This window comes from Mugil cephalus, chromosome 7, assembly GCF_022458985.1.
Source record: "Mugil cephalus isolate CIBA_MC_2020 chromosome 7, CIBA_Mcephalus_1.1, whole genome shotgun sequence".
NCBI classification, from domain to species: Eukaryota; Metazoa; Chordata; class Actinopteri; order Mugiliformes; family Mugilidae; genus Mugil; species Mugil cephalus.
In genome coordinates this window covers 6,745,879-6,768,637 of record NC_061776.1, presented here as the reverse complement: position 1 = coordinate 6,768,637, position 22,759 = coordinate 6,745,879, and the positions used below count along the sequence as shown (strand labels likewise).

The 22,759-nt window shown below is 42.1% G+C and overlaps 1 protein-coding gene across 2 annotated transcripts in view; it reads left to right on the top strand.

The window, feature by feature from the left end:
• The first annotated feature begins 743 nt into the window (after window positions 1-743).
• LOC125011413 (contactin-associated protein-like 4) overlaps window positions 744-22,759 on the top strand; it is a 117,148-nt gene continuing 95,132 nt past the window's right edge. The window contains exon 1 of one of the 2 annotated variants that reach the window (XM_047590625.1): window positions 744-1,161. In XM_047590625.1, coding sequence (XP_047446581.1) covers window positions 1,077-1,161 — 85 coding nt within the window. In that variant the 5' untranslated portion in view covers window positions 744-1,076. The remainder of the gene's footprint in view (window positions 1,162-22,759) is intronic. The other variant, XM_047590624.1, reaches the window with a different exon arrangement.

The window sequence follows — 22,759 nt, the reverse complement described above, 5'->3', positions numbered from 1 at the left end:
GGGGAAAAATTAAAAAAAAAAAATGTATAAAAAATGTATAATCAACCAAAGATTTTGCGACCATCCTGCGGTACCTCCTCGGACCAACTAGTGGTCACGGACCCCCTGTTGAAGACCTACATTGTTGGTGCTTAGTTGCTGAATTGCTTCGGATGAGAACATCCGACTAGCTTAGCATAGTTTAGCATATCTCTTCTTGATGACTTGGTGATGATTTTGCTGTTAGACATTAATTGGTTTTTATTATTATTATTATTTATCACCAAATTGTGTTTTTCTAGTTAACCCTTAAGACCCTTTCTTAACCTTTTAAGGCCTAAACATCCGCCTGATTATCGGAGAAACCTTGCGGTATTTGAATTACCGTAAATCACCGAAATTGAAAGTGTGGTTGAACACTGGGTAGTTGCGCTTTCTGGAAGAAAAAAGAAATGCCATCACTGGTGACGCATCGTTCATATTGGCTGCAGGTTGGGGAGCGACGCAAGACCGGGTAGACCCAAGATGAGAGAGTTGTTTGGAGGAATTTGTTGGTAAAAACGAAGTTAGTTACACCCTTGAGATGTCACGAAGGTCTCCCAGACAAAAGCGCAACTTCCCAGTGTTCAGCCACACTTTCAATTAGGTCAATAATTACCGTGGATTACGGTAATTCAAATTTAATCGCCGGCGATCCGTTCGGTTTTTAAAGACTTTAAAAGATGTTGAAGGTGTGAAAGCCCAGCCTTTGTGGTGTCCATGTGAATGCAGCGTGCTCCACTTTGTGCAGGAATGAAAGGGAACAGACAGAATGCGCATCAGTTCAGAGGCTGTGGATGTGTGCGTTGCGCATGTCCGCCTGACGAGATTTATTCCCCGACTGGCACCGGGGGGATGCAGTCCACTAAGTGCAGGCTGTTTTGGGGGGAGCTTCTTTTTTAACAGTGAGTGAAGAGGAGGCGGTGACTGAGGCTGGAGCTACACACGCGTAGTAAAAACCCTTCTCCCCCCGTTCGCGTTTGAGGAGATCTCTCTTGGAGCTGGAGAGGAGAGGTCGTCCGTCTCTCTCCTCTGCAGCCTCCCCTCCCGCTTCCACCATGGATCTGGGGAATAAAAGAGTCGTCGGGATTATCGCTCAGGTCGCCCTGCTCCTCTGCCGCGCGTACGGGACAAGCGGAGAAGGTGAGCCGGCTGTGCGCTTCTTCTTGTTTGTACTTTTCCCCGGAGGAGACTCGGAGGTGGGGGGAGTGTGCGGGCAGCGCAGATCCAGAGCGGAGGCTCTATAAAACCAGACTTAACCCTTATTCATACTGCGGTATATTAACCAAAAAAAGACACGGCGTCCCTGGTGTTTTAATTGAACTGCATTAACAATGACAAACTACGAGGCTTTTATTTTTCTATGCCTTTTACGCGTCGTGGTTGCGCATCACCTCTCTCGCTCTCAGAGGAGAAATTAACGAATTTAAATTCTGTAGGATATGTTTTTTTCATGAGCAAACTTTTATACCACATGGTTGTTGTACGTATCTCATTTAATGAGGTGTTCAGACGCAGCGGTTCAGGACGCCGCTGCAGGGAGATAGACTCCAGTAGTTCTCAGCTGTGCGGTTTTAATCTCTACGGACTGATCCAGGATTCTTATGGCAGCTAGAGTGGAATCTGATTCATCCACTCTGTGCGTAAAACCTGGGCTTTCTGGCTAATTTGGTGCTCGTGGCAGCAGGGTGTGAAGGTGTGATGGAGAGGAAAAAAAGGGGGTTGAAGGGAGGTGTAGGACAGAGACGGAGCTGGTGCTGGTGTGGAGACGTTCAGGTCTCAGAGCTGGAGCTGTGCGTTGGAGGGCGTTGCTGTTATCGTTCCCTCTCTGGAAAAGGAGGAGGCGAAGGAGAAAAAGGGAGGGAAACACGAGGTAGGAGATGGAGAGATAGATGCCTTCTCTTTTTTCACTTGTCCTCCAGTTTAATCCACTTTGCCACTTTATTAGCACCTTTCATTTGGACTTCTCATCTTTCTTTCATTCTAGGTTTGTTTTTTTGCTCCTTCTCTCCTCACGTCCGTCAATAAAAATCCCCCAAATCCCACGTTCATTAGGACCCTACACTGTTCAGCCAAAGCCCCCGAAGCTTTATTCCAAACTAGTGAAAAAGCTCAAAGTCTTCCAGAAATCCATCACTCATTTAGCTCAAATGTGTCTAAAGCAGCGCGCTCGTCTTCCTGAATATTTCCTCTTGATCACTGACAACACGTGCAGCATTGTGCTTATTAATTCTCTTGGATGCTTCAGTTTTACTGTGGGCTTTGGTGAACGTGCAGAGTGTAACACCAGGAGGCTGTTTCATGTGTCTCACCTTAAACACCAGCTTAAAGACAGAGGGAATATGGGACGTCCAGATTGAGTTTGCTTTGTTTCCCAATTAAATCACGATTTTTGAATATTGACAGGATTCCTATGAAAGTATGGAAAATGTGGAAAAGTATGGAATTAGATTTTATTGAAAAAAAACTAGTGTATGCGCACAGTAGAGGGAGGATTCATGTGCAACTCACAATAAAAAGAACGTGCTCTGAATTTATCTGGGTTTGGTCTTAACTTATGTGTATGAGCTGCATTGCCTAACTTAATCGTCTGGAAAGTATTTGGTGACATCACAGCATATATATTCATATTAATGAAAACAAATGATTAAATCAGTCATTTATTTACATGATACACAACTATTTACTCAAATGCCATAAATTTCATTTTGTTTTACAGAGAAATCTGGAAACTGCGATCTGGGAAAAGTATGGAATTTTGAAATTTTTAAATGTGTACGAACCCTGTGTTGAGTATCGACTGATTCGAGTCCCGATCTGATCTTAAATTAACAGAATTCACTGCCGCAGAGACTCATAAAGGCTTTTCCAACATGCTCACTGTGTGACTGACAGCTCTTTTTATTGGACTTAACACAAAGTTAATGTAGTGTGGAGAGGGCAGCTTGTACCTTTTGTAGGTATTGAATCAGGTTAGTAGTATTGAATGACGATCTCCTACTACTACCACACTGCACAATTTTAGTCACGTGATTTGGTTCTTCTTATTCTTTTCTTGGATTTTTGGCAACTTTGATAGTAGTCAACCTCCATTGGAGAGAGATTTTTCAGAAAGACTCAGTGTCAATGGTTGATAATCTGATCTCCTAATAACCACGTAAACACTTGATCTGGTGTTTTCTCTCTGGTCTTTCTTAGCATGTTTGCTCCAAGTGAGGTTAAAAGCATCATCACATCATGTTCATTTGCTTCTTCTGGCTCCATAACTTCAACATAATGTTTCTCAGACCTTTTCTCTGTTTCTACCTGTGGCTTCTCTCCTCCAGTTGTTTCTCTTCTTTCCTGTTGTTTCCGTCTTATATCTCTTCCTCTGGTTTCCTCTCAGCATCCCTTATTCTTCCCCAGCACATTTGTTCTCTGCCGTCCTCCTCTTTCTCTTCCTCCCCGTGAGTCTTCCCTCTCCTGCTGTATCTGAATCAGAATCCGCCGCCGCTGCTGCTGTGTTTTGCTCACGCATCGTGTCATGTCATCGTATCCCCTTCCTTCCTGTTTCATGTTCCTGTCTCAGCGTGTGTTCTCACCGCTGCTGCTGCTTTCGCTGCAGTTTCATAGTTGAAGGTGTTCGGTTTGTGTCTGTTGCTGGCTGTATTTAACGTCTTTGAGTCTTTACTTTCAATAACAAGCCGTGCTGGGATTGTCCAGATGTGTGGAGTGTGGTAATGAGAAAATGAGGCGTGACCTCCATATTTAAGCTTTAAGTGGGACTGTTTGGAACAACTAACTGTGTTCCTTTTAGTTCTGATGTGGCTCGACAGCACATGAACCAATTCTGATGAACCTGTAATAAAAAGTGTTCAACTTGGTATAAATAAATCAGACTTAAGGAGCTGCTTAAATTTTTTTAGACTTGTTGCAAAGGTTTACATGATTGTTGAACATCCCCCTTTGCATTGCTCTGCACAAACATGTATGTTTATCCCCCCCCCCCACACTTAAAAACCTGCACTGAAGTCCAGCACTGTGGCTGTTTTGCCGCTTAGAGCATCATACAAGACCAAAAATTGCCAACACACTTTGAAACCTTGTTCTTGTGTCTACGTAAAAGGATGTGATGCAACAACCAGATGGAATAGCACACACAGAGGGTTTCTTCTTATCTTTCATCCTTATTTTAAAAGCACAAATATGTATCCAACTTTCAAGATGCTTTGTCTGTACGATGGTTTTCTTCTTACCCTTTCCTCCTTTAAACGATGCATGCAGATTACTGCCACCTGCTGGTAGGAAAAGTTATTTACTTTGCAGAAGCAGAACATGTGTGCCAGCTGTCTGTCTTTGTGGTGTGTTCAAGTGCAGTTTTCTGGTCCAGAAACAGAGATCATTAGCTTCTGTTTTAGGGCTGAGAAACCACGAGAGTCCCTCATCGGTTTCCTGTCGGTGACGTTTGAGCCAGTTCAACATGTTGAATTGTTGGATCGAAGTGCATTGGTTCAACTCAGGGAACCAGAGCAGGAGAAGAAAAAACAGAAACAAAAGTCAAACACAAAGGGTTTCATCTGCATTTTCACCTTATTCTAATCTGAAAATTCAAAATATTTCCTTGACAGCATCATCATCTAGAATAAATAAACTCTAGACCGACTGATCAGCATCATCCAGGAGAGGTCAGCTCTGCAGCTTTGTACGACTGTTTGTAGCTCTTCCTGATTCCGCCTTTAAACAATAAACTATATATGTATTTGTGTGTGTGTGTGTGTGTGTGATTTATTGTTCAAAAGCATATATATATGTATTTATGTGTGTGTAAAGATGCGAATAGTTGCTAAAAAGTGAAACCAAAGCAAGCATAGCTCCCCCTGGTGGTGTCTGGGTGCAGTATAGGTCGTAAGCTCCACCTCCTTTGTTTCATTTTAAGTAGCCTATGTAATAAATACAGAATACTGCCACCTGCTGGGCAATGAAAAACGTTGCGGTGACGTCTCTTGTCTTGGTCTGCGATTCACTGCAGCTTTTGAATGCAAAATTAATTTAGGTTTAAGCGTGTACGAAATATCTAAAATGAGCAATTAAAGTGTATCTCCTTTAGGTTTCAGTGTTTCCGACTGTCAGTTCTCTTGTCGTTCTTTTTCACAGCCCCCCCCCTCCCTCCTTCCCTCTCTCTCTATCTATTTTCTCCCTCTGCTTATCTCGCCTGCCGTGACCCGGCAGCACACTCATCATGCACGGACCATAAACCTCAGCAGCATAATAAGCTACGACTGCAGCGGTGCAGCTTTCTAGACTCACTAGTCTCACATCTCCATCCTCTCTGGAGGTTCTCGGTTCACAATGGAGGTTGCACTAAACGGCAGCAGAAACACACATATTGTTTTTTTTTTTAGGATGCAGCAGCGCTCTGATGAGTCGTTAGCCGGAGCAGCGAGCTAGCGAGTGTGTCACCGCGACTTGATGAGATTCAAGGAAGTCAGAGTGTGGAGCAGCCGCCCCTCAGGGCCGTAAAGCCACTGTGTGTTTAATCGCTTTTCGATAACACGACATGAAGGAGTTGCTGCTTGTTCGGCGGCTCAGAAACCATCAGCTTAGTCACTGGTGTCGGTGTGAGGCTTTTCTCAGAACGATTCCTTAACAGGGTTTTTAAAAAAGAGCTATTAGCAAACTTTGTTTTATTGATTGTTGGTGTATAAGTAAATCCATATAAATACAGGGGTATAAATGGTGTACAGTCATATTGTAGCCAACACAAAGGTATAGCTCAAGTGGTGCAGAAAACTGCTAATGTGGTTTAATGGGTGGCCCCAACGCCCTTGAGCAGGACACTGAACTCTAAACAACCTAAATAATTGCCCTTTTCCCTTTATTTTATTTCAGTTTTGTTTACTACCCTCATTGCCCTTCTTATTCAGGATTGTTTCTTGTGGTCCCATCGACCCCTCTGTGTATTCAGACTGCATACAGACATAACTGTGACCATTATGTCACTGGGTGGGATATATTTGCAGAATATTTTGTCCTCAAAGTTGATGTGAGAAGCAGGGAAAAAAATGGATAAGTTGAAGGATGTGAATGATTTTGTCAAGGACTAAATTGTGATGGCTCGAGGACCGGGTCAGAGCATCTCCCGAAATACAAAATACAGCTCTTAGTGGGTTGTTCCTGGTAGATAGATAGATGGATGGATAGATGCTGTATTCATCCCAAACTGGGAAACTTATCAGTATGTCAGCATCATAAATGGCAACGTTCTGGGTCCTGCTATTCATGTGGATGTTACATTTACAGATAAGGTCCTTTCATTGTCTTCTCTGATGGCGCGAAGCAGAAATGGTCCAGGAATGATTTGAGGAACACAACAAGTTGAATTCCTCAGATCTTAGACGTAGACTTGGACAGACTTTAATGATCCACAAGGGGAATTAATTGGTAATAGCAGCTAATTGTTACAAAAAGTCGAACTGTTGGATAGAACATGGAATAAAAAAAGTTCACTATGAGTCAGTCTGATGGAGAATGAGCTCCTCTGACCCTCTAATGCTCGGTGTAGTGCATGGGATGGATTGTCCATAATGGAGAGCAGTTTATCCAGTGTCCTGCTGTCCCTCACTGAGACAAATGACTCCAACTCCCTACCGATCACATGTCCAGCCTTTCGGATCCTTTCTTGATCCTAGTGATGGTACTACTCCCCCAACAAACCACAGCAAAGTACAGACGGGTAGAAAGACTCTAGTAACTCGCTGCACACATTGGGAGCTTCCTCAGAAAGTAGAGTCTACTCAGGTCCTTCTTGTACACAGCATCACCGTTGTCCCTCCAGTCCAACCTGTTGTTCATGTGGACTCTGGATGGTGATGGGCTCCACTGGTGTCCTCTTCCTCCTGGAGTCAATGACCAGGTCTTTGGTCTTGTCCATGTTCTTTTTGTTTAGCTGCTGCATCGTAGGCCTTTGAGGAAGGTCATTTCCGTCCTGTGTTGTGTTGCACATGTCAGAATTGACAATAAAGTTCACTTGACTTCATGGTAACACTCTTATAAAAGATGCAGCTTGTTTCCCAGCAGCCACCTGCAGCTAAATAAGAAGATTTTGAATATTTGATCACGATTTCCACAGAATTTCACCCAAAATACCAACGTGCATCCGCATCCAGATGGTGGAGATGTAACATTCATTTTAAAGAGGTACCGAACCTCCGAAGATTTTGTGTTTTGTATTTTGTAGACGGCATAAGCTAAGGACTGGCAGACCTTCTCTGAATAACAATAACAACATTATTAGAGGCCCCCTTCATTATTCTCCACCCTGCTCTTTTCCCCTTCCAGTTTTTGGTGATCTGCTGTGTCTCTAATTGTGCCCCCTGAAAGTTTTATTGTCCTACGACTGCTTTTCTTCGGATTTATTTCAGAGTTCCCCCGAGCGCTGCAGCACTTTGAATTTTCTGTATTAATTACTGAATTTAATTAGCTCTGCTGTTTAGTAGTGTGAGTTTTTTTTTTTTTTGTTAGTTTTTTCTTCTCTACCACCTTCAAAAATTTTGTGATTAGTTTCAATGCACCCTCCCTCTGGATTTTAACATCCAGTGTATGTTTGGCGTGTTCCAAACGAGGTGTCAGTCCGTAGGTCTGTCGTGTTGTGTTGCTTGCGTTATAAAATTTTTTATTTATGTATGCACTATTTAGCCTCTCTAGTCCTGTAAATAAAACATCTTAACAGAGAAGGTTTTTTTGCTCTGCCTTCAGAGAAGTTCAGGGAGTCTAAGATCATACACCTCATTTCCCAAACCGCTTTTTAAGATCTTTCTCAGCAGTTTTTGTTATCTCTGGTGTACAATAGAAGTGAAGGAGGATGGCGACATCGTGATAGAGTAATGAACCAGCAGAGTATTTTCTCTTTTTTTTCTCTTTTTCAAACTACAATACAGCTTTTGAAGAAGCTTCTCTGGCAGCAGACTTGCTGTCCTGCCTTTTTTGTGCGAACATTCCTCAGCGTTGGATTGCTAAACATTGGTCTTCATCTGTTTTCATTCAAAGCAACAACAAACAAATCCCTATTTCCTACAAACACACCATGAAACAAAGTCACGTTTACTGCCCTCACCATTGTTGGATGGCGAATAATGAGAGTCGCTCCCAAATGTGACACATGTCAACTACACCGCCTTTCTGTCTCCATGGTGATTGTTTGATTTGACACTGGAGAACCAAAAATGGGTAGTTCTCACTGAATACTGGATGCTCAAACATGAGTCACAGCTTGCATGCTAGGTCATATAACTTAGATAAACTCAACTTCAACCAGAGAGACAAAGGCACTTGCACACTTGGATGGAAGATGGACCAACACTCGTTGTCCACAGAGTTTCTGGAGAGCGATTGTGAAGCTCAGGCTCCACCTGATTCTCACATAATGAGCAGCATGAGTTAAGCTTAGGTGGTTGGCAGGCTGCTAGCAACCTGTCACAACCTTGAATTTACAGTTGAATGGAGACCAAGACCTTTAGGTCCGACTGTGTACATGTTATTCGTATTAGTCTTACACCTTGGTTTTAACATCAACACACATTCCTACCAAAAGCTCAACAGCAGCACAACAGCTCCAGTCTAAACTGATCTAACAGCTAATAACAGAAAAAGTTGGGGCTGTTGCTAATGACTGTAATGTGTTGGTGCTGAGTGTTAAAGTAAATAAATCTTTGTTTGATAACCATAACCAAAATAAAAACCCCATGAGTGCAAGCATTGTCCAGCTTCCAGCTACACGTACCCTGCAAGTGTGGGAGGGACAATGTATGGGCTGCACTGGTCCGCAGCGTATCCAGCACTGTATGGCTGTATACCCGCGTATTGGCCGATACCAATACCAGTAAAAACTGAAGAAAGAAAAACAAGATCTCTAGTTCGTATTCATCATTCAGTAGTTGTAACAGGTAGCGCTACTATTAGCTGTGAAGCTAACAAGTTAAGGCAAGCTATAAACCGTAGTACAGAGCTGGCCTCTCCTGAATCATGTCTAGATTTGTCTGTATATGTTCACAGCAGCACCTTTCAGGTTAGCATGTTTGAAGGTGAATTATAAGCAGTAAAATACACTGTACCCTCTATCTGATTGTAAACTGTTGGGAGTCTGAGGGAGGGCAGACAAATGCTGCTAATGCTCTGATCAGAAGCTGCAGAGAGTCAAATTAAAGCCAACTCGCGATAGCCGTGATGGAAAAGGCCTTGGGACCCTAGAGGAGTATCTGCCATTTAAAAGCTATAACCAAAAACAAATGTTTAAAGAACGGCTCCGCAAAACCAATAAGTTGTCCTTCAGCTATTTACTCCCCAGAGATGCCACCTATAGCACATCGTTCACTTACTCACTGTCCACGTCGACTTTTCTCTCCACACTTCATTTGTTTCAGCCCCGGGCAAGGTCTAACGCTGTTTATCAGAGTGAATTAAAAGAGCTAAAATAAGTCCAGAGAGGTTTGATATTTGCTGTTTGTTCACTCACAACGTTTCACCGTCCGTGCAGCAGAACGAAATCATCTCTGTAGGTTGAGCTGCTTTTCCTTCCTATTTGAAAATAACTGTCTGTGTTTAGACCAGCAGTTCATCTCAGATCGTCCTCCAGCCCGTTGCACTGACATGCAGCTTTACAGATGTGTTCATTTCAGTTTAATCAGACCGTGTTTTACCACTGATAACAATGTTCACTGAACATGAAAGACTTCAGTGCAGCTTCATACCAGAGGGTGGAAATGATGTTTCTTTTCAGATTTTTGAAGACATTTGATGACTAATAATTGGCACTGTGTGACATATTTCCATGTTTTATGCTTTGGGGTCTTACCAAGTGGAAAACTCCAGGGCTGAAAATTGAAGCCAGCATGAAAGTGCCAAAAACTGCAGTTTCTCGAATGATCACTTGCGTGTCTCAGATGAAGCCACAGACTGTAGAAAAAAGTGGTGAAACTGAACCTATGTACCTGGATTATCTGAGCAAAAGAAACTAAATTAAATCTAACAAAATAAAATTACACCGAAAACTACATTATCAAATTGCCCTAATGTAGAAGTATCATGCAGGAATCAGCCACAACATTAAAACCACAGACGTACTTAGTTACTCACTGCCCTTTGTGTCTGCTGGCATGTATGGCAGCAATGAAGGCACCACTATGTTTAAAGAGTCCCAGGTGTGATGTAAGGTCTTCCGCTCTCCTTCCACCGTTCTACGCCAGGTGTTTCTGGGTCTACCTCTTTTGCGTTTGCCATCTGTTATCCAGTGAAGGGCTGTTTGTGTGATCTTTTCTTGCTCTCTATGTATTACATGTCCAATCCATTTCCAACACATTCTCATGTTTGCACTGGCTGAGAAGAAATATTCTTTTATTTTATTTTACGTAGGAAGGTCGACAGTTTGTGGAGGTCGTTTTCAGTTTTTTCTCCAACACTCAGAGCCGTTTAGGAGGATAGAAAGGACACAGCTGTGGTTCAGTGTCAGCTTGCCATTGGTGCTGTACAACTGATCACTGTGGTTCCACTGACAGGAGGAGTAAATAACATCCACCATCTCGTGATAATTCAGTGCTCTGCTGGGAAACCTCTGGACTTGGCGTTTATTGATATGGATGTTACTTAGACATGTACCACCCACCTAGACCAGACCAGACACCCCCCCAACCCATAGCAATGACACTCCTTGATGGCAGCAGGATGCAGAAAGCACACAAAAAAATGTTTAGGAACAACTAAAAAAAACATGAACAACAGCACAAGGTCTTGACTTGGCCTTCAAATGCACCAGATCCCAGACTCATCAAGGAAGGTGGTCATAATGTTATGGCTGATTCTATTGACTAGTCAATTCAGTTTTCAATTTTAACAACTGTCACCTGAAAACATGCATGTGTGTTATCAGAAACTCTCTGTTTGACATGGCTTCCGTTTGACAGTGCCAGTACTGGTCATGAGATATTTTCTTCTTGAATTGTTTAGTTCTAATAGCGTCTTTCATTTCCCCAGTTGTCATTTTCAGTAATACTCTCCCCCGGTTTCATCAGTCTTCCTGGAGGTTTTTATCTGCCCCCTGAGCTGATTCAGAACCACTGGAGTGTGGGCTATAATCATAGCCTAATGACAGATAATCTCAAGCACGCTAAATGACTTTAATCCTAGCCTAATGACAGATAATGCCACTACACTCCTGATGTGTGTGTGTGTGTGTGTGTGTGTGTGTGTGTGTGCATTTTCGCCTTCGTCCCTGGGAGTTTGAACCGATGACTCACTGGTTCCTCTGAGTCGGTACGATCCCGGGCCGACTAATAAAATTAAAACTTCGTCGTCAGTTTACTTTCTCCTCCTGCAGAGAGAAACCAAGGTTCTGCCTGAAAGTCAAATCGTGAAGCTCTTTGTGCGTCAGGTGATGGAAAGCCGAGGTTAAATTCATACATATTCAGTATTTGTTCAGTCGTTGTCTTGTGATTCAACTTTATGAGGGTCATTATGACAGGTAATCATATTTCCCTGGCATGAACTTACTGACCGGGCTGTAAAGCTACAGTAATTAGGCTGTAAGATGTGCACGGTTTGGTTTGAAAGAAAGCTTTGATTATTCAGCTGCTGCAGGCTGCAGGGATTTAATATGAGTTAGAGTAAATTACTGGGATGCTGGAGGCTGAATGGTAAATTCACAGGTGTTATTACTCACCCATTGAAGGCTATTGGGCGCCTTCGGAAAGATCTGGTTATTTAAGCTGTGAGGGCTCCAAGGGAATTATTAGCAGCACTTGATTAAATCCCAACGTTCATGAAGTATCCGTCATCTTATTCAGGATTAAAGAAAATGCTGAAGTGTAAATTTGAACTCGTTACAGGTGTGCTGTACCTCACGCCTCGTAGGAATTTACTACTTTTCATGGGAGCTGGCTGAGAAGTCCAATGGCATCGCCTTTTAAGGTGAAGGTAAAGAGCTTTATTGTCTGTAGCAACAATGAAATAGGAGATGCAACTCCAGTTGGTGTGCAATAAACATCAAACAAACACACAAACCGTGTGGTACTGCAGGAGAGTTGCAAAATGTTTGGTCGATTAAACTTTTTTTTTTTCCAGCTTAATATTTAATGCAAACTGATAATAAAAATGTATATTCATAAATAGCACTATGCTGAGTTTAACATAGAACACATATTAGCACACCTTAGCATTAGCAGCATTAAGTGAAAAGAGTCTTTGGGGGACGAAGGCGTCTCAGATTTGGTACGTGGTGAAATTCTTGCCTTTATGATTCATGAGGCGGCAGCATCGTAGGGCCAAGGTGAGGAAAAAGGAAAGGAGCTAACCCCTTTCATGTTTCTTCTTCAGTGTCACTTATGAAAATGTGGGGAGGCATGAGAGGGATCTGATGAAGTCAAGGTTACGAACCGAAATGGGAAACGAGTGGTTGTGAATCTGGATTTAATAACTCAGGAGCAGGTAGTTAAGTGAGGAACTGACGGGCGACCGTGGTTCATCCATGCGATATTAGGACCTGCTGCACGGCTGTGTTTGTTCAAGGCCGTCCTCAGGAAGAAAAAAAAAAAAAAAAAAAGTCTGGCTCCCAAAACAACGAAGCCATTTATCAAACATGTCCGCCGTCACCGAAGATGACTTGTTGTCCCTTCAGATATCAGCTTTCATGTGCGGAGGTCGTGATACTCCATCACTCTGAGACAGTGGACTCCAACACTAAATGGATTTTACACTTTAAAACTCTATTTGCTGCAGCTCATATATTAGTTATGACCGTCATCATTTGATATTATACGGGGGACATTAAAGACACCAACTGTAACTGCATTAGTTACCAAGGTCACCATGCTCTTTCATTCTCTATTACAGCAGGGATTAGCCTCATGGCTTGACAGATGGTCTCTGCTGCAGCTGCTGCGAGTACAAGATATTACTCCAATAAATAAAACACCGTCACTCTGATACAAACTGTACAAACTAATCAACTATTTAAGTTGTGTTTCATTGCGGTTGGACACAGACATGCACATGTCTGAGGAAGGAAAATCTGTAAGGAGCATGAATTCATTAAGAAAAACTCATGGGTTTTTCTTGATTAAACTTTATTTAATAGGTTCTACATTTATACAGAGAAAATTATCACCTTAACACAGACACAGATCAGACAGAACATTATGACCACCTTCCTAATATTGTGTAGGTCTCCCCTTGTGCCTCCATAACAGTTGTGACTCATCAGAGAATGGACATAGGTCTTCTGAGGGAGTCCTGTGGTGTCTGGAAACAGGATGTTGTTAGTGGGTCCTGTGGGTTGAGGTATCATCCCACCCCTCACAGATACCCCCACTGATACTTGATCAGTTTGGGATCTAGTGGAGGCCAGGTCAACACCTTTCAGGTCTAGTCTGGTCCAGCTGGGTGTTACATGTCTAAGTAAGATCCACATGAACGAATGCCGGGTCCAAAAGTTTCCACTGAATTGCCACAAGATGATTCAATGTTATACACTTCTCTGGTCAGTGGTTATAATGTTTTGGCTGATCGGTGTATGACCCCTCAAAGAAAGTTTTTTTTTTGCAAAGAGAAGTTAATCTCTATTTCCAGATATTTCATCACATACAAACCTGGTTGAATGGTTTCCAGCCCAATAAAACTGTTAAAAAATGTTAGATCAGTATATTGTTTAGTACTTTGACTTAAAACGCTGAAATCATCTAGTGGGCCAAACACATGCTCCCATATTCTGTTTTACGTTGCCTGGTTTAATGTTTGAATCTTTAACTCTCAGATTTGCCATCGAAGGACTTAAATCAATGGGTCTGAGTAAAAACGTTGATAAAGTCAGAGAAACAGTTCGTAATCTGGTGTCCTCAGCTCCAGAACACAGACGTTGGTGGAAACCAACGAGGATCAGTATCTGGACGTTGGACTGAACTTCTGTTGAACTTTAAAAGATGTTAAAGCCAAGAATATTATTTTGAACATCACATTTCTTTACTTTTCAACATCTCCTGTTCATTAAAATCAGTCGAACTTGATGATAAAACTGATAAAACATTAAAAAGCAGCAATAAAACTACCAAACACATGCAGCTGATAGAGGTCTTCTTCTGTTGATGTCATATGAACATTGTGTACGAGTTGAGATTTGGTCGTTGAACTGTAAAAGATTGAGACTCGTCTTCAGGGGACCTTCGTTGTCCTCAGTGTCCTTTTTTTCCTCCCCATCCGGTGGGACGCTCCTTAAATGAAGGCGGCGGATGAAAATAGCTTTCCTCGACATCATTTGACCCCTTCCTTTCAATTATGGAGAAGTCAACATCATGCTACCCTCATAGTGTGAGGGGGCACGGCGGATGCAGCATAAATGGAGTTCCAAGAAGTCTGTTGAGGTTTGAAGTAGGAGGGACGTCTGGTTTCAGAAGTTTACGTTTCACTGTGTCGTGCAAAACGAGAACTTATTATTTAACTTCATAGTTGGCTTAGAGCCTCACAGCAAGAAGGTTTGAATCCGTCGGACGACTGGGGCCTTTCTATGTGGAGTTTGTTCTCTATCTTCCCCCCACCATCCAAAGACATGATCTTTAGGTTCAATGGTGATTCTAAATTGGCCGTAGGTGTGTGTTAGTGATGTGGAAATACCGATACCTTTGATACCAGAGCTTTATGCTCTAAAGTCAAAATAACAGGGACACAGTGGAAACTGTTGAGTTGTAGCAACACAAAAAACCTTATGAAACACCTCATGTTAAACCACAGAATAGAAACACAGAATATGAGGTATTTATGATGAAGTGGACAGGAGAGAACAGGGTCACTATTAAGATGAAAGTTTTAATTTTTATAGTAGTTCCACAATAATTTATTTTAATGGTCTTATTATTTTACTTGAAAATCAAATTTTCACATATTTTGTATGATTTTGTCTCTGTTTGGTTTTTCTGTTGTTGTATTAGCTCAGATATATAGTAAATGAGGCTCAATATACTTCCGAGTTTAAAATAAATGAATAACTTACTCTGGTAAACCTAAAAACAAGTAGTCATAAAAGTCATAAAGAACACAGGACATCAGACACACTAGGGTGTATTTACACAAAGTATCGTTATCGGATCTGTATCGCCGATACCAGCCTGAATTTTACTTATTAATTGGAACAGAGAGGAAATCGGAGGTATCGAACATCACTAGTGTGAGTGTGAGTGGTTGTCTGTCTCTCTGTGTTGGACCTGAGATAGACCGGAGACTTGTCCATGGTGGACCCCGCCTCTCAGCCAATGACAGCTGGGATAGGCTCCAACCCCCCCGCGACCCTCCAGACGACAAGCAGTTAGAGAAAACGAATGAATGAACGAGTTAGCTTACTTACCGTGATGGAGGCTGCGGGACTATTATCGTGATGCAGCTTCTTCCACCTAATTTGTAGCCACATGTAGTCTTGTGTCAGTTTGCTTGTTTTAATAAGCTACCGTCAACGCTCCCTATCCAATCCAATGACAGATGGATGTTTTTTTTTTTTAGTAAGTTTTGTTAGTAAGACACTGATCGCAGTTTAATGTTCTCTCCGTTGTGTATTTGCCTTGAACCCAGCGGCCACAGCTCTGCAGCGAGTGCTGATGAGAAGAAGCAGGGGCTGGTCAGTTTGTGTTAGAGAGGAAGTCGGAGCTGAGTCAGTGGCCATTAGACGCCGAATTTGTGCACAACAAGACGGCACTAAATCAGAGGAAAAGCACTTTGAGGTGACACGGGAGGAGGACGAAGAGGAGGAGGAGGAGGGAGGGACGGCATGGGAGAGGTTAGGGACAAAGTTGGTCTTCTCTTTCTACATTTTATCCCTTGCTTATTTTTCCTGTACGTATGCACTGTCCACCATGTAGGAGGAGAATACAGCAGGGACAAAGGAGGAAGAGGGTGAGGATTAGGATGAGGGGAGGAAGGAGGAGATGAGATGTGTCTGGCTAATAGTTCCTCTGTCTGTATCTCTGCTGTGACATTCTCAACTGCTTCTACAATTTCACCCCCACTGGCTTTTAAGGCAGAGCGAGTGTGTACGGGTTCCTGTTCAGCCGCGGGTTTTTACAGAGCCTCCAGAGTACGAGCTTTCTGCAAGGAGGCAGCGCCATAAATATTGATGTCTGGCCAAGAAAAGTGAACGTTTAGGGAACAGAGTAGCCGGGTCTGTCCGTCAGTGTCACACTTGTACTTGTTAGAAGAAAGAGAAATCTTCCTTTCCTTTACTTATTTTTCCTTATCACGACCAGTTCAATATTATCACATGTGACTGAGGGGAAAAAAATATTGATTTTCCGATTCAGGTTGATCTTGTTTTTAAAGATCCGATATTGATTCTTTAAATCCATGGATCGTTTTCTAATTACTAATTATAAATCTGGAGATCAGTCCACGTGTGAGGGAAATACAAAACGTGACAGAAGCTCCAACTCAGGACGTGAAGCTGATTGGATTTAAAAAGTATGATGGCAGAGAGGTCTTCAACAGGAGGTCCGCGACCACTAGAGGGTCCGTGGAAGTACTGCAAAATCTTTGGTTGATTTGTCATTTTTTATATATTTTTGTTAATTTTCCCCCACAAATTTAAATTTCTTTAAATACATATTACCATTAATTCAGCTTATTTTAGTAAAAGGATGAATGGAGGCAGAAGATGTTATTTTCCAGTCAGCACTTCACTCATTCTTCAATCAGTCACGCTAGACCTGTCAATCTAAGCCCCGCCCCTATTGCTGCTGAGCCAATCACGACAGCCTCATATTACACTGATTCTGTCAGGTTCCCCGCAATTGGCTGAGATCCTATTCTGTCCCCAGGTGAAATCCAGAAGTACTTTGCAATATTAGCAGAAGAGAAGCTAGCAGTGCAGCTAGCTCTCATAACTACTGAGGCCAAAATGGATCTGAAGTTGCACCCTACTGTTGCACGTTACAAAATTAATAAATACTCGATCCTGTGTATTATTTGAGTAGGTTAATACTGAATGCAAAATGATCATAGTAATGTATATTTATAAATACTTAATCTCTCATCAGTTTGGATTCTTTGGCATGAAAACGTTGAAGACCCCTGGTTTAAATCTTAACCACACCTAGGATTTTACTGTCTTTTAGCTCATTGTTTTGATCACAGTGTTGTAGGCAGATATTACCAATGAAAACCAGTTAGTTCATTAGGTACGCGAGTGAAATGTATTAGTTTAATATAACTGAGAGAGCTGATGATTCAACTGTGGTTTCATTTTGGAGGCTGCAGTTTGTAGAACTATTAAATTGTGTTGTGTTGTACTAGCACATGTTTCTTTTCTGTTTTCTTTGTTTATCAGGGTCCCCATTAACTTCCACCAAATAGTCTTCCTGGGGTCCACACAACAAATTCAGCAAACAAAACAAACAACAGTTGAAATTGCACCATATAACTAAAACAGAAAATAAAAACATAGCATATTAAATATAATAATTCACAAAATATGTGAAGTCACTCTGAGTGTAGTTCAAACAACAATAACAACAATAATAAAGTCTCAAAAATACTACTTGTAAATGATAAGTCTATACAGTTACTAGTGGCTAAATAATAGAAACACTTTTAATTAATTCCAGCTTAATATCACCACAAACTACATCCTCCAAAATGATCATACAGTTAAATTACCACCATTCTGATGTTGTTTAATCATAAATGCAACATTGCAACAGTCATGAAACTAAGATTTGGTGGAAAACTGTTATTATATGTTCAATATATTAATATTGTTCTAATAACATAAATTACGACATAATCAGTGAACTCTCCTGTAACGTTACACTTTATAAATTCTACAACATATAAAAAAACACTGACCCATCTTAAAGTTACGGCCTTGAAACTAGACTCTGTTGTAATAACAGACTAGAACAATGTAAAACCATGTTTACGCTCTTACACATATGAGTGTGTTACAGTTTATACATGGATTGTGTTACTTCCAGAGGTTTCAGGTCTTGACCGTTCACTTCGCAGCCTCGTGATAAATTCTGACGCCAGAAACCAAACACATAAAAAATAAAAATTTCTGTACAGACCTTGTCATCAACTTGGGGATAAAACACTTCAAGCTCCAGTAAAAACATTAAACTGAAGGCAGGCAGAGAACAAATGTGTGGAGTGCATCTTTGTTGTGGAGAGGCTGGTTTATCAGTTTGTGAGTTATCTGATATAAAAGCTTCTGGTTTTTATTTGTGGGAGCTCAGCGGGGTCCTCGGTATCTCAAGTCTGATCCGTTCAGGCAATAATGCAGCAAGTGACTGTTATGAACTGAAGCCTCGGCTCCAAGTTTAACTCAAGTTAAACTTTATGGGGCAAAGGGGGCGAGAATGCACCCACATTAATGAAGTGATAAACAGCGGGAACATTAAATATAATGTAAACGTAAGTTAAATTCAAGAAGGCGTAACTGTAATGTGGACGTATTCACTATCAAGCATCATAAAAGTTTTTCTTAACTTAATTGTATTGTCTTAGATCGTGTGTGCGCGAAAGAAATTTCATTTAGTTTGTTTATTCTGATTGAGGTGTTTATATGGAATATTTGACTCCAGCTATAGAGAAACGTCTGCAGTCAATGGAGGACGGCGTTATAGCCAAACTCTCTGTGGACCGAGCAACTATTGACCAGCACAACCAGACAATCCAACACACAATCCAACACACTGGAAGAAACATTCGGTGCAGATGCCTTTTGCACTCTGACGTCTATCGACCGGACCCACAGAATACAGTTATTCCCTGTGAGAGTCGGGACGACCCTCCCCGTCCAATCATTGAGCAGATCCAGAAGCTAGCTAGGCTAGGGAGGCTGGCTCTGTCTCCTTCCATGGAGATCCGAAAAAACACGCATCTAGCCGGATTACAGCTTCGAGGCCTCAAAGAAAAGAGCAGCAAACTCCACGGCTAAATCTCAGCTGACAAACTCCGAACTCGGGTATAGGACACTCTTTTCTGCCAAGCTTCAAGTTACTGTCGACAACGGACGGAAACTGGTTTTATTTTCAACCAAAACAAGTGACCAGGCTCGTCTGAGGCCAAATAGTCAAAAGTTTGGCTGCACTTAAGTTAGATGCAGACTCTGCAACCTACGACAAGTGCTCGAAGGCGATATTGTGCAAGGAATTAATTAATAGCATTGTTTTAAAAGCCGTCTTTTATAGCCTGAGAGACCCCATGGTCAGTTAGCAGCATCCCTGGAGAGGAGAGTCCCAGCCCTGAGTCCATCCCTGGAGGTGATGTAGGTAGCGAGGTCTCCTTTGTTGGAGCGTTTATTCTTTTAGAAACGAGGTGGTTGTCCCACGCTGAGGCAGAGCCTTCAGCCACCTTTGAAACGAATCTGCTTTTAAAGCTGCAACCCGCTGCCGTCTGTACCGAAGACAGAATACAACCCTGGGGAAATCAGGTGGAGGCACAGAGCGCCCCAGAGAGGCACTTCTTCTCCATCACTCCTCGGGGAGTATTTGACATCACTGGGGTCTGCTTCAGCGGTTCAGAGGGATGAGACCTTCTTCTTTTCTGACCAGCGTCCTGATTGAAGTCAGGATTTTAACCCAATCCCCCCAAAGCTGCACAGTTTTCCACACCAGCACAGAAACACGTCTGTTAGTTAAAGAAATCCAGCCTTCTGACGCTCGGAGAGGAAGATGGAGAATATCAAATTATCTGCAGAGGAGTATTTTTTGTGGAGCACTTATCTGTTAATGCCTCCTGAGGGAGGGGGGGTGTACAGTAAAACTGACGCAGCTGCTGTTGTGGTTTAGTGAAGGTATAAAGAAACACAGGAATGTGTCGGCGCCTTCAGTCGCTTCGTCGTCGCTGTTATAAAATATGCGTTTTCTGATCCCCGTGGGCTCCATGTACAGCTCAGTCTCAGTTTACAGGAAACCTGAATACTATTCAGAAAGAGCTCCTAAAACTGTTGTTTAAAGATTAGTGATGCACCTTAATACATTCACTATTGTAGTACATGTTTGTGTTGATGCATGTAGCTTCGACCCACGGAGTAAAACACATGTTTGTTGTATTTGGAGTTGTTCTTTATGACCTTTAATTGGAACACTGTGGTACTTTAGGGTTTAGGAGCCCAGGCTGTGCATTTAGAGCAGGGGTGTCAAACATAAGGCCCGGGGGCCAAAACCGTCCCGCCAGAGGGTCCAATCTGGCCCATGGGATGAATTTGGAAAAAATTACACTGAACATATTAGCTGAAATTTTTTGACGAAATAAGAAATTTCACAGTTGTTCATTACATGTAGCTGTGCTTTTGTGCACTGAAGCAAAGGGAAACATTTGGAGTTGTCGTTATTTACCAGGTAATAAGCTATTGCGTAACTGGCCCCGCCCCCTTGAGGTCAAATTGGGCTGTATGTGGCCCCTGAACTAAAATGAGTTTGACACCTCTGATTTAGGACGATACTTTAAAACTTTTTAACCTATTTTAATTGTATTGTACAACAGCCCTATTTTCACGGAGCTAGTTTTACCTCCAGTCATGTGTAATAACCACACCCACAAATACTCGTAACACATATGTTTTGTGATGATACTAATCCAGCAGAATCGGCTTCTAGGTCATTTCAGGGCGTCTTTTTATATCTTTTTAAAGAGTTTTGTTGTGTAAAGGTTGTGTTATAAATCAAAGTTTGAGCGGCTGTTTGGCTGCGAAGTCACGATGTCACACACGGACTCAAACATCAAGCTCAGAACCCTCAGAAGAACCGAAATGAAAAATCTCGGAGGACAGTGAGATGGCAAAAAGACTTTCATGTGTTGGGCTTTATTTGCACGGGTTCCTCTGGGGGGCGTGTTCACACCCACATTACTTTCTCATTCAGGGAGTTTAGTGACACTGTTATTGTTAAAATACTTTATTTAAACCTCGGTTCGGTTCATGTTCACAGGGAAATCAAGACACGTGTCTGACATACTCTCAACACTCTGGTCTTACAAACAAAAAATAAACAAATGGAGCATCAGCAGTGTTCGGATCAGCCATAACATTATGACCAGGAGAAGTAAATATCATTGACCATCTTGTGACAATGTTCTGCTGGCATTCATTTGTATGGATGTTATTTAGACATGTAACACCCACCTAGACCAGACCAGACCAGACCCCCCCACCCCCCCACCCCATAGCAATGACACCTCTTGATGGCACCACTCATGCCCTGCAGGATGCAGCCCAAGACACTTTATATAACCTTTACATAACCTCACACTGAGACACTTTAAAATGTCTGTATATAAATGCTTATATATCCCCATGTAAATTGGACTCTAGATTGGACTATATATATTTTTTGTAATTCTTTACTACCTCATTGTCATTCTTATTCTATATTTAAGATTATTTTTATTTTATTTTGTTTTGACTCTTATCTTTATGTCTATGTCTGGTTCGCATATGTTCTTTTTTCTCTTGGGTCTCTTGGCCTAAACAGTTTCCCTGCGGGGATCAATAAAGTGACATTGAATCTTGAACCACAAAAACATTTAAGGAACAACTCAAAAAAAAAACATGGAAAACAGCACAAAGTGTTGACCTGGACTCTACATCTCAAACTCATCAAGCACCCGTGTGACGATCCACAGAGAAAGGTGAATAGAAAGGTGGTCATAATGTTATGCCTGATCGATACAGTTTATATTAATGGCTCGTCGCCTTATAAAAACCCAAGGTACACTATGCTGCCCTGGGACTGTTTTGCATGAAAGTAGTTTGTAGTATAAACTCTTGTGTTGATGCAGTGCGATGAGTTTTCAGTTTTATGAATCCCCCCGTCTCTCATTCACTGTTTCATTTTTGAAATCAATGAGATTTGCTGACGTGCTCAGATGATGTAAATATCTTTATTTTTATTTTTTTGCTGCGTATTTTATTTGAACGGCAGAATCACATTGTTTGACACGCTGCTGCTCACTGGTAAGAGACAGATTAACATTAACATAATTTGCTGAGTGCAGCTGGTGAATTACTAGATACTTTATCACGTTATTTCCTCCCGGAGGCGTCGGCAGGAGTAATGTAGCCTGCAGCGTTCCCTGTAAATCTGCATATTTCAATCATTACTAGCAGCAGTGAGTGTTTTGGGGGTTTTAGCAGCGTTTGATCTGAACGTCTGGTGAGAGTCTGATCCCTCGGCCGCTCGCCTCCAGTTTAAAGATGAAGAGAGTTTAAATGCTGCTTCACTCTTGGTGTAGTTGGCGTCCGTCTCCCACGCAGTCGCCCACGTCCCTGATCACTGCGCTTTCATCTCAGACGACTGTGTTTCATATGATGAGATTATTATTATCTGGCGTCTTCTGACTGATCAAGTATCCACCATAGAGGCCCCTCCCCTCAACCCATAGGACCCAAAGGCCCCCCACTAACAACATCCTGTAAAACACACTGTAAAAAAGTGGAGATCGATCATCCACAACATTGTGACCACTGACAGGAGAAGTTAATAACACTCACCATCTTATGACAATTAAATGTTCTGCTGGGAAACTTTTAGACCTGGGATTCATTCATGTGGATGTTACTTGAACATGTAGCACCCACCTAGACCAGACCAGACCAGACCAGACCAAACCAGACCAAACCAGACCAGACCAGACCAGACCAGACCAAACCAGACCAGACCAGACCAGACCAAACCAGACCAAAACAGACCAGACCAAACCAAACCAGACCAGACCAGACCAGACCAAACCAGACCAAACC